Raw genomic sequence first — 12,748 nt, forward strand, 5'->3', positions numbered from 1 at the left:
CATCCTGTGGGCTGGAAAGAATCGTTATCATCTCCCTTCCGCAATGGAAATTGTATTCTCATTTTCTCAGTTGTTGCTATACTTCCGTACAAAAGACGACACAGACCTATAGTACAATGTATATACAACGTTGATTAATAGCCTAATGTCACATACGTAATATCAGGACAGAAAAAGTATTTAGATGGTAAATACTTAATTCTTAACTGACAATTAAAAGGACATCCGTCTCTTTAACAATGATATATATTTAACAAATATATTTTATATATTTTTTAACAAAAAGGACATCCAGGCAAAAAATTAAAAAAACACGTCTTCATCCCTACTGGGCTTAGACAGTATACATATTCTTGAATCCCTTGGAATATCACTTTCTCACAGGCAGTAACTATTTCTTTTGTTTTATATCATGGAATGACTCTTTCCCCATACATAATAACACTAGACTTGAATCAGTATTCAAAGTTATAGGATCCTGTTCACCAATAAAATGATATTTGCCAACAGTATGTAGTTAACGTTCACATTTCATTTCGTCAAGTGATTTGTGTCCACATTTGGATTTCGTATTTGAATACCTCCTTCATTTCCGTAGCGGTTCTTCGTGACTACCTCTCGCCAACTGAAGAGATTAGAAGCCAAGACTCGCTCCCCGATATACAGCCATTTTGGGGAGACGTTATCAGGAGCCAGTGTTATCAGATCGTTCCAAGCTCAGTCGAGGTTCATCAAGGAATCAGAAGACAGAGTGGACGCAAACCAGAGGTTCTCCTTTTACTCATTTTGTGCTCTCAGGTAATTGTGATATGGTGATGATCACATTAATTTTTGTGCTCTCAGGTAATTGTGATATGGTGATGATCACATTCATTTTGTGCTCTATTGTAATTGTGATATGGTGATGATCACATCCATTTTGTGCTCTCAGGTAATTGTGATATGGTGATGATCACATTCATTTTGTGCTCTCAGGTAATTGTGATATGGTGATGATCACATTCATTTTGTGCTCTCAGGTAATTGTGATATGGTGATGATCACATTCATTTTGTGCTCTCAGGTAATTGCGATATGGTGATGATCACATTAATCTTTCAAACTAGAAAGGTGTTTGCATTATTGCAAAGATTTCTGCCCTATTCGGACAGGTTTTTTAGGAGAACGATTGACTTGCCTTTGCAAGTGTTTGCTACGGGTGCCACCGGTGGGGCTGACCTTTTCGCGAACACCTGGTATCAAGATTCAAGATTCAAGATTCTTTATTCAGTATTATGTGGCCTAGAGTACAATTACAATTACAATAATTGCTGCGTCACGTGATGTCAGGAAAATAAATACAAGTAGTCTTATTTCACATTAAATACATGATTTAAGTATAAGGCCAAAGCCTTTACAATGTTGATATTTTTGGAGTTGAGTAGATTACATAAACTGTGATTATCATGATGGACATTGGATAACCAAGGCAAATAGTGGTTTCTGACAGAAGAATATTTTGAACATATAAACAAAACATGAAATTCATCCTCTAATTGCCTCCCTGTACAGTGGGTACATAGATATAAACTCAAGTCTTCATTTGTATGTTTTGACTTTCGTAGCATGTTAATCTTAAAACCGTGTAGCGATATTCTGAATTTACAATATACTCTCCTGAGTGATTTATTCGTGAGATTACTGATGTAAAATTCTGGCTGTAAAAGTGATTTCAAATTTGCATAATGTGACAGATATTTTGATGAAGAAATAGAGTCATGCCACTCTTGAGAATACATATCACTCAGCCTTTGTTTTATTTTTAGCAAAAAGAGATTTTCATCGCCAATATGTTGAGAGATCCATACAAATGAAAAGCCTGAAGAAAACAAAATATATCTTACATCAGACACCCAGGTGTGTTTATCATTATCATCTAACTGTTTAAGTAGATTGTAACATTGTTTTGGATATCGACATTGATTCATACGTAGCAATCTCAACTAGTATTTAAGTACCCTTATTTTGCTAAACACGAACATATTTAATCGTCCAGTTTCACCAAGAATAGCTTTATAAGAGGCATATTTTCCGATACAAACATAATTTTTAAAATAGGACGTATGTACTTTTTCTATACATTCATAATATTTTGCCCCCCAGATTTCAGCCCCATAAAGTAATATAGGAGCAATCTTACAATCAAACATTGTACAAGCTGTTTCGAATGTTATATAGCTATTTCTTTTGAAAACATGATAAATGGCTCTAGTGGCTTTAGAAGCCTGTGATGCTAGGCTTTTACAGGCCATTGACCAGATTAGCCTTGAGGAGAAAAATACTCCAAGATACTTGTAGTAAGTGACAAGTTTTACATTTATAGAACCATAGAACCATTTTTCATTTTTTCGTATAATGCCACCATTTCGGAAAACAATTGTTTTTGTTTTATCAAGATTCACACTTAGGCCCCAGGTAATGGAAAATTTTCTTAAGATATCTAATTGTCTTTGTAGACCAATAACTGTATATGAGAACATAGTCACATCGTCGGCAAAAAGTAGTAGCATAATATCTTCAATACTTTCTGAAACAAACACACCATGACAGCACGTTTTATAAATGTCAGTTACAAGCTCATTAATAAAGAAGATAAACAGAAGTGGGCTTAAGATACAGCCTTGTCTTACACCGGAGCTAGTTGTAAACAAATCTGTTCTGCCTTCGTCTGTTTTTACACAAGCCTTAACAGCAGAATACATACTAGCTAAGACATTATACAACTTGCCATGGCAACCTTTTTGTAAGAGCATATATACTATTTTTTTCCTTTCCACAAAGTCAAAGGCTTTCTTGAAATCAATGAAAGCACAAAAAAATCGCCCCCCTCGCTTTGATGAATATTTAGTACAACACCTGGTATCATCACTATTTGATAGTGATTAATAAACACATGCTCATGATATAATCGGAATCGTACAATCGACTGTTTTTGACAGATTTCTTATGGATATGGAAAGGGATTTTGCCGCTTTATCAATATGGAAAGGGTTTTGTCGATTTTATTTATTTGCATGAAGCAGTCCTATTCCCACCATTTCCTGAATGCCCCAAACGCTTTCCAACCAAACACGTATTATTATTAGTTATACTTCACATACTATATATGTTGTCTCATGCATTATATCTTAGTCCTTTATATTTAGCTACCCTGATAACAAGCTATAAGCTGTAACCACATCACGCACGGAACTTACAAGCAGAACGTCCCAGGTCTCTATATCTACCTCAGTTACCTCAGTTACAAATACTTCCGGTTTAAGGACCGCCTCCGTGGTCTCTTGGTAGAGCGTCCGCCCGGAGAGCGGAAGGTCTGAGGTTCGATCCCCGTCCGCGTCATACCAAAAGACGTTAAAAGATAGTACTTGTTGTTACTCTGTCTGGCGCTCAGCATTAAGGGGCTTTTACAAGGACTGGTCGGCTCGGAGTCAGTATACTGTGTCTGAGTGGGGTATTTATGTTAAACTGCAGCATGGTATCTCACTAAGTTGGCACTATTAATCGGCATCAGTCCGGACAAGTACAAGCAGCCATCTTTTCTGACGTCATTTGGTATGACGCGGTCGGGGATCGAACCCCGGACCTTCCGCTCTCCGGGCGGACGCCCTACCATTAGGCCACGGAGGCGGTCGTATGCTGTGCGAAGATCAACGGGTCATTATGTTTTGTCAATAAGAGCTGGAATAGATGCCTTATCCATTAACTCTTCCCACAGGTTTATCAAGAACAAAGTAAATGAACTCTAAACTCGTGTTGAGATTTATACTAAGATTGTTTAAATACATATACATATAGTTACACTCTATACATGCAATGGTGCTTGTCATCGATCCCAATTGCGGGGATGGATGTTCATGATATCAATCACTGGATTGTCTGGTCCAGACTCCATTATTTACAGACCACCGTCATACAGCTGAAATATTGTCGGGTGCTGCATCAAAGAACAAACCAACCAACCACATTAACGTGAATACATTTTGGAGAATATGACCTTAAGAGTGGGTGTGACCTTCAGTAACAGTCACAGTTGTATCAAGAACATTCCAAGTGGTTGTACCAGTCTATGAACGAAATATGACGCGCCAGGTTGAAGTCATTGTTGTAACGAAATAACGCATATGCTGATCATTTAAAGTACATATAGGTCACGCTGAACTGCGGTCCGCGTCATACCAAAGACGTTGAAAGATGGTGCTTGTTCTTATCCTGCCTTGCGCTCCGTATTTGCGAGATAAAACAAGGACTGGTCGGCTCGGAGTCAGTATACAGTGTCTGAGTTGGGCATGCATGTCAAAACGGCCGCATGGTATCTCAGTGAGTCAGACTACTATAAAACCGGCAAATAAGCACGCACACATGCACGCACGCAAACCCCATTTAACCTCACATTGAACTTTCGCAACATGAGAGATAACTGAACTACTTTTTAAAGCAGAGGTAAGACAATTCTATTACAAAGTATAAAGAAAGGCGTTTCTGTTTGCATCATAACAGATGGCAAGGTGTCCGTCTGGAGATTATTGGAAATATCATCGTCCTGGCCGCCTCCCTGTTTGCCGTCATATCACGTGACACTCTGTCAGGAGGTCTTGTGGGCTTGTCGATCTCATATGCTATTGAGGTATGTATGACACTGCGAACCTGAGTTTGGTTAGGCGATCATGGACACCTTACTTGACCGTGCATGTATCTGTGACGGGTGCCACCGTTGCGGCAGGACACTCACCATCTCGCAAAAACCTCGTTCATCACTATTTGATAGTGATTCATAAACCATATGCTCCTGATATAGTCGAAATCGTACAATCTAATAAGCAAAGCACTGTCGGGGTAGAATGACACACAATTAACCAAGTCACCAAGCCTGACAACCTGATCCATTAAGTCCCAAAGACACGCTGGGGATAAATTATAACTCGGAATCACGACTATGTTATTGCAGTACTGAAATACTTTAGGCGTAAAGTCTAAAGACAATATTGGCAGCAACATCTGTTATACAAGAACCCCCAAAGAGACTCTACATTCTTACTCCCGCCACAGGGAGCGGTATCCTTTATTACATTGAAGATGGTCGAGTTAGTCGGGATTAATGCCTCTTTGAACAGTATTCCTGTTATACTACGGTATGGGAGGAAAGCTCGAAGTGTCACAGACGTTCACCATTTTGGTGTAATCCACGAGCACGGGTATGGTGCTGACAAACCTGGAAACAAAATCGTGGCGAACTTTATGCCCACATAGGTTTCTGGCGCACCAAACGGACAGCAACTCTGCCCAGCGAATTGCGGCGCCTTAGACTGGACCGCCCATCCCCCTAAAGTATGAGATTGGTTCAGTTGGATCATAGTTACAGCCAACAATGTCACGTACAACTTGTCCGTGTGTGAAGCAATAGCAACTAGATCAGAGTGATCAGTTTGTGTCATTTGTGTCAACAAAGATACAGACAGATTGTGATGTAATGTTCCTTCTGTCTCAGTCAATGACAAGATAAACGGTCCGCACTATTTAGGAATTTGTTAGAAACCGCAATTTCAGGAATAAGTTCTGGCAGCTAACATGGCAGGTGTATGACATTATGAAGGATGACATCAAGCTTTTGCCGTGTACCTTTTGTATCCATGCCATTGATCTACATGTGCTGATATATACATGTTAGTAGTGTGTGCATTGACTTCAGATAACCGCAAACCTCAACTGGATGGTGCAACTGGTTTCAGAAGTAGAGACTCAGATCGTTACGGTGGAGAGGGTCAAACAGTATACAGAAATACATTCAGAGGTATGAAAAACGAAACCAGACTGAAGCGAGATGTACGTTGATGATGCCTTTTCTGATAAACATCAGCATTCTAATTCAGTATTACGGCATTCTAATTCAGTATTAGACTACCTCTTGAAAAGTGCAATGATCTTCTAATACTTGCCTTTTTTTCAACGTGCCTGCCAGAGTGTTGATAAGATAGATTTATTCAATCCTAGCCAGCATGGGACATACCCGAGAGACGTCCAAATCACGACTGGCCAGACTCAGGAATGGTGACGTTCCTCGACTACTCAACTCGGTATAGAGAAGGCCTTGATCTTGTTCTCAAGGGAATCACGTGCACTGTGCATTCTAGGGAAAAGGTAAATTGAGTAGTACTGGCACCTTACATGTTAATTTGGATAGAAATGTGCTTGGTTGTTGAAATTAAAGGATGGAATGAAACTATTTTACTTTAAGGAACTGACTCAGGTTCATTTTATCGTTCGAGCAATTTCCGAAGATTACTAGAATTTTAAACGTTTAATAGATAATTGTTTTCTTTGAACAATAGCTTACACATTTCAATGCGTGACATCGTTGTTTTCTTTTCTTCTGAAATACACTTATCTTACTTTGAAAATATTGCACATGGCCTTTATAAAAATGAATATTTTTTTAAATTATGCTCCTACGTTTTTTTAAATGCCATCGAATAACTGCATATTTTAGTATGGGACCGATATCTCATAGACACCATACATCAGACAAACGGACACCAGGCAAACCAGTGATTGATATTATGAGTAACGTACGATGATAACCAAATCACCTTAATATGGCGATCCTATCCATTTATGTAGTTGTCAGTTACCACATGCATAGCTTACTGGGGACCTATTCTCACCCTGATTCCTCATGGGATAATTGATACCCAAACATTTACAGAAAATGAACAGCAAAGTATTTACTCATCAGAACATCACTTGTACTTGCACCAACAGTTCATAATACACACATTCTGCATATTCCAGGTGGGCATCGTAGGCAGGACGGGAGCGGGGAAGTCCTCTCTGACTCTGTCCCTGTTCCGGTTGATAGAGGCTGCAGGAGGGGAGATCAACATAGATGGCGTTGACGTCAGTACACTCGGGCTGCATGATCTCAGGAGCAAACTTACCATACTACCTCAGGTAAGCGTTTCCTTGTCATCAATATTGGCGTCATACGTGTGGTGTTTCACGTGATAGAGTTTATAATAATGACCGGTTTGAACTCTTGAATGATTAAGAAGAAATGCTTTGAAATGCTCTTTCAGGATCCTGTATTATTTGCTGGAAATCTGCGAGGAAATGTTGACCCCTTCAACCAGTATTCAGACAATCAGATCTGGCAGGCACTAGAACATGCTCATCTCAAGACGTTTGTGGAGACTCTTCCTAACGGACTGGAACACGAGTGTAGCGAAGGAGGGGAAAACATGAGGTACCAGATCCTGTCAATGTTTTTGTTATTTAAAATTGTTGCTTCTCAAGTATTACTTCTGTACATTAGAGTGTGTCAGCACTTAAGATATATTTGCACAACACAAAAGCTATAACTTGCCAACATGTGGGTTATATTTCTGGCATATTTCAGCGTAGGTCAGCGACAGCTCTTGTGTCTGGCCAGAGCTCTTCTGAAGAAGACCAGGATCCTGGTACTGGACGAGGCTACAGCTGCCGTTGACATGGAAACAGATGACCTGATCCAGCAGACCATCAGGTCAGAGTTCAAGGACTGCACTGTGCTAACTATCGCCCACAGACTCAACACCGTAATGGACTCTGACAGGTTTGTTTTCATGTACTTTGTTCTTATTATTTCAGAATTTCAGTATTTAAGTTTGATGCATCGGGTGTTGTATGACATTTTCGGGTAAATAATACGTAAGAGGCGACCATAGAGTTCTGGTAGTGACGTTGATTGCTCGTCATGGTTCCCGACGGTGCGGATCGACTGCTCCCAACAAATATACATACACAAACAAGCAAACACACAATCAAACAAGCAAATAACGTAAATATTGATTGAACTGTATTGCTGTACCAGTGATTAAACATAACATCTATCTTTCAGGATCCTTGTCCTTGACAACGGATGTGTGTGTGAGTTTGACACACCCTCCTCCCTGCTGCAACAGCCTGATAGCATCTTCTACAACATGGCCAAAGCTGCAGGGTTGACATAATACATATCATTTGGGTTTAATATATTGTATATTGATTATTTAACTACAAAATAAACATCACGACAGTGTGTGTTAGTGTGTGTGTTAGCGTGTGTTAGTGTGTGTGTGTTAGTTTGTTAGTGTTAGTGTTAGTGTGTGTTAGTGTTAGTGTTAGTGTTAGTGTTAGTGTGTGTGTGTGTGTGTGTGACAAGATTAATTGTGTGCCACCATCTGTACAAACGGACACAGTGGCAAAACTTTAAAATGGCCGTGGATGGATTCTCCGTGGCCAGAAAAAACCTGGGACTTGACGTGGAGGGATAAGGGCACGGGTGAGACAGCAATCTAAGACGTCGCAATTTGCTGTCCAGAGTGTAGGCCCTTCAGCGTGTCGGAAACCGAGATCGTGGGTTCTAGTGTTGTGATTGTCCATAATTGTGTTTCTAGTTTTTTTAGTACCATACCGGTGAACCACTCTCCTCCCTGAAATACTGTTCAAAGCGACGATAAACCCAGCTCACACACTCACTTTATGGCCACTGAAAATGTCCATCATAAAGTTTTGGAATCTAAGTATCCTTGACACAAGATATGTTTCTATAATTTTTATCAATACCTCTTGAGATCATCACAGGTCAAATGAAAGCGACATAACCCTTTCCATATTCACAAGACATCTCTGACATATTAAATTAAGAAAAGTCCATTTTCATTTGCCACACAAATATCAGACAGGTCACTCTCCTGATGTACTAATATTTATAAAACGGCGGTAGATTAACAAGACACAATACCAGAAGACATGTCCATTTCTCTTTTGTAAAAGAATCCAAAGCTCCATACCAATTTGTATAAAGGGAGATTTATTGCTGAGTCCAGCAAATGTACCACCAAATCCGTGAATTAAAGATTTAGCATAATCTTTAATACAATGAGGGAAGCACTTTCTCCATACTCACAGACAGTAATTAGACCAGTGGAATGAAAACCATGTGGATTTGCTTGACTTTTTTCAACGGAAGAAAAGAACCAAGTTCAATTCTGTCAAAATATTTGATTTTTCAACTTTGTGAACCACTGTACCACATGTCAAACCCAAGGAAAACCTTCATTCCTTGATCCATGGGGCATCTGTTCCTAAACATGGTAACCATAGGTATAGTTACTTATCTATCCTTAAAGGTTTAGGACAATTTGTGAAAAATGAAAGCAAATGCCATCTGAATTTTACTGAGAAAACAAAATGTAAAATACTGGACTTCCCCATTGCTAATATCTATGTAAAAGAGTAAGACATTTAGGCAAGAAGAAGGCATCCCCACGGGCACAAATGGCGCACCCCTCCTTTCTCATCTGTTTCTTTGTGCATATGAATGGGATTTTCTGCTCACATTAGCAATGTCAAAACGGGGAAATATGGGTAAGAAGTTTAACTCATTATATAATGAGCTTCAGGTACATAAGGGATCTAATATGTGAAATGCTGGACTTTCTCATGCCTAACATTCATGTGAAATTTGGAGGAAGGACATGAAGCCAAGAAGTGTGCATCCTCATGGCCACCCATTGTGTTCCCCTTCTTGGTGTTCTCTTTCTTTATGCAACTGAATTGGAATATCTGCTCGGGCTGTCAGGATACGCGTCACCTTTTCGCGAACACCTAGCTGGTATCATCACTATTTGATAGTCCTTCATAAACACGTGCTCGTAATGTAGTCGGAATTGTACAGTCGACTTATGATTTCTTTTGAATATGGACAGGGTTGTGTCGCTTTTATTGTTCCCCAGGGACTCTGAAGTGAACAGGAACTTCTTATATAATGTATATGCTTTATCATGTAATGGGTAGGTTTCTCGGCAGGATAACGCCAACGGATAGAAACGATATCCGTCGGGGCCATATGCAGATGGAGCTGCAAATAGGAACGGTCAAGTTGGGACTACTATCAGTGTTTAGAAACAAACACGACGTGGGCCTTGTTAATCAGCGATCGAGTCAGAATTGACAATCGCGGATGTGGACACATTGTTGGCATAATAGATCACAGTTCATTTGAGAATTCCTTCTTTGTTCTAATCGATGGGAAATGTGTGAATATCTTGACGATCCGCTTCATTACAATGAACCAAATTATCCTTTTTACATTTCGACAAACACTCTTGGTCTAAACGCACAATACACTTAGTCCAACACCTGGTTTTGTCGCTAACCATTTGGAGAGACAAAACTGTGTTCATTTACGAAATCCATGAATGAGCACTCGAAACATCTAAATGCCTCACAAACATCAGGGCGAGGAATATCTGATTCAGATCGTAACGTCCTCGTAACGTTCCGGCATTCCAAGGTCATGACCTCTGACATCGCGGTCATTTCTGCCATGGTTTCTAAGAAAGGCTTATGGGATATGATTTTACTGTTTATAATTTAAAAAGGCTGAAGGTATGATGTCATTTACTGCATATATGATCACGGTATGAAACAATGAAGTCCACGTTGCTTATTGAACATATTGATGAATTCGAGGGTCAGGTTACATTTTGCTTCATTTAACCAAGAGCATTGTGTTCATGCCATGCGACGGGGATTCCCCATTATTACACAACGCCTCGTAAGACACCGTTCTGGCCTTCTGGCGAGGAGCTATTTTTAGCATGAGGTCACCCCGGCGGGACTTTCCTTAACCAATCAAAACGCGGATCCCATTGGCGCCTGGGGCATAACTGGCATTTACCTCCTTCGTGACCAACTCGTCCCATCCCTAGACATGCCGAATGTAGACTTGTGACCCTCTCAAAGGCTTCCATATTGGCGTATGAACACGAGAACTACTTCAAAGAAGAACCATAACTCTAATTATACCCGCGATTTGTAGGCATTGCAGAAGCTCTCGCTTATTGCTGTTGTAAAAGTATTGAACCTCCCTGAGATAAATACTAGCATATTCTTTTGTACAAAAATATATTTGGCCAGACATTCACCCTATTCATTCATTCATTCTCAACTGTTCGTATTTTATTTACAAATAAATACTTTTTGAATAAGATATTAAAATTAGATGAAGAAAACTGACAAAACCAAGGTGGTTTTAACCAATGAATTTCCCATGTTCAGTTAAGCGTGGCAGATTTGGCATTGTCTTTTCAATGCTACAACGACATTTTTAAAACTCATATATTTGATAACTGAATCTGTACTTTCATAAACAGCGTTAACAAATAGTGTACCCATTTTATATGAATTAATTACAATAAAGGGGCTGCCTAGTGGTTAAAGCGTTCGCTCGTCACGCCGAAGACGGGTTCGATTCCCAACATGGGTACAACGCCGTGATATTGTAGGTATATTGCTAAAACCATAAACCCATTCTTACTCTCTCACTAATTACAATGCAGTTATGAAGGAATGCCATATCCCGAATGTCTGAAAGAAGAGTAGAAGTTTTTCTAAACACACACCAGCAACATAGTGAGACTATGTTAATATTCAGACATCGAGGTGATTCCTAATTATAAGTAGCGCTATGCCTGTCGTATGAGCCGTCTTAATGAATGGGATCGGAAGACTCTTAAACTTGGTTGACTGGTGCAATCGTTCCACGACCGCGTGGTTTACTGGTTTACCTCTTGATGTCTCTATTATGTGCGAGCTGCCGTCATATAGGTGGAATATTGCTTAGTGTGGCTTTAAATCACAAACAAGCTTTCGAAGCTCGTTCAAATTTAAGGTGTTTAAAAAAGAAAGAATTACAATCTTATAAACATATGTAAAGACATGTAGCTGAGTAAAAACTATGTGCTAGATATGACACATAATAACATATAATATCTTTAACTGATTAAATAGTGTGGGAGTATCATTCTAGTCTCTTACAGGTTAGATAAACAAGAATATATGTACGTCACCAATTTAGGTAATTTAAAACCAAAATATTTTTTACATGAACTTTTCATTTCCAATTCCTGTCAGTATTTAATGCTGATCCTTTTACGATAGCTTTCATTTCTTTTACAGATTCCGAAATAATTCGTTCGAGTCTCATATATCTTTGCGATGATGATTTGTGGCATATAAACCATTATACGGCTGTGAATGTCTATTGAGGAATCATTTTTTCTTCCAGCAACCTGTATTCTTTTTATAGTTATCACTTGTTAATGTGATAAAGGTATGTGACACGATCTGACAACACAGTTGTTTGTGTAGAGATATATCTTGGAAACCAGCTAATCACCCAAATATAATTGTTTATTAAATAGTTTGTAAATAATTTGTTTTGTAATAGGTGATTAGTTAATCAGTGTTAATCATACCATACCATCAAAATGGATATTACACTGAATGTAGTTTTGGTAAGCCAAGACTAGTGATGGCCGAAATGAACGGATATTACAGTCAGGGAGCAGTATCCTGAATAGCCCTACAAGTAACAACATCAATTAATATAACACAATTCGCTTCTCCGTACACACTGCGGTGTGGAACCGAAAATATACATTTTCCACATTTTTTAACAAACAGCGTATTCCCAAATTAATTTAAATACTCGGGATTATACGGACCGTCTATATACACGATATCGTGCAAATAGTGGACCAATGCCGTGCTATATACACGACTGGAAAACTCCCTTCTCCGCCGTGAGACGCGAACGCTGATTGGTCTATTAATTTCCTACACACAAACCTGGTTCCCGGTCTCAGTTGCGCTACGCTACATTGTACATTACTCCCCAAAATGTTAACTC

The 12,748-nt window shown here is 39.3% G+C and overlaps 1 protein-coding gene across 1 annotated transcript in view; it reads left to right on the top strand.

The window, feature by feature from the left end:
- The window catches only part of LOC124139005 (multidrug resistance-associated protein 1-like), a 30,167-nt gene extending 22,086 nt beyond the window's left edge, over positions 1-8,081 (top strand). Inside the window, exons 23-30 of the mRNA XM_046505954.2 lie at positions 599-798; positions 4,537-4,663; positions 5,726-5,827; positions 6,028-6,174; positions 6,826-6,984; positions 7,110-7,276; positions 7,430-7,624; positions 7,910-8,081. Of these exons, the coding sequence (XP_046361910.2) occupies positions 599-798; positions 4,537-4,663; positions 5,726-5,827; positions 6,028-6,174; positions 6,826-6,984; positions 7,110-7,276; positions 7,430-7,624; positions 7,910-8,021 (1,209 nt within the window). The 3' untranslated portion in view covers positions 8,022-8,081. The remainder of the gene's footprint in view (positions 1-598; positions 799-4,536; positions 4,664-5,725; positions 5,828-6,027; positions 6,175-6,825; positions 6,985-7,109; positions 7,277-7,429; positions 7,625-7,909) is intronic.
- The last annotated feature ends 4,667 nt before the right edge of the window (positions 8,082-12,748 follow it).

The sequence above is a fragment of the Haliotis rufescens genome, unplaced genomic scaffold (genome assembly GCF_023055435.1).
Source record: "Haliotis rufescens isolate VD_foot unplaced genomic scaffold, xgHalRufe1.0.p SCAF_49, whole genome shotgun sequence".
Lineage (NCBI taxonomy): Eukaryota > Metazoa > Mollusca > Gastropoda > Lepetellida > Haliotidae > Haliotis > Haliotis rufescens.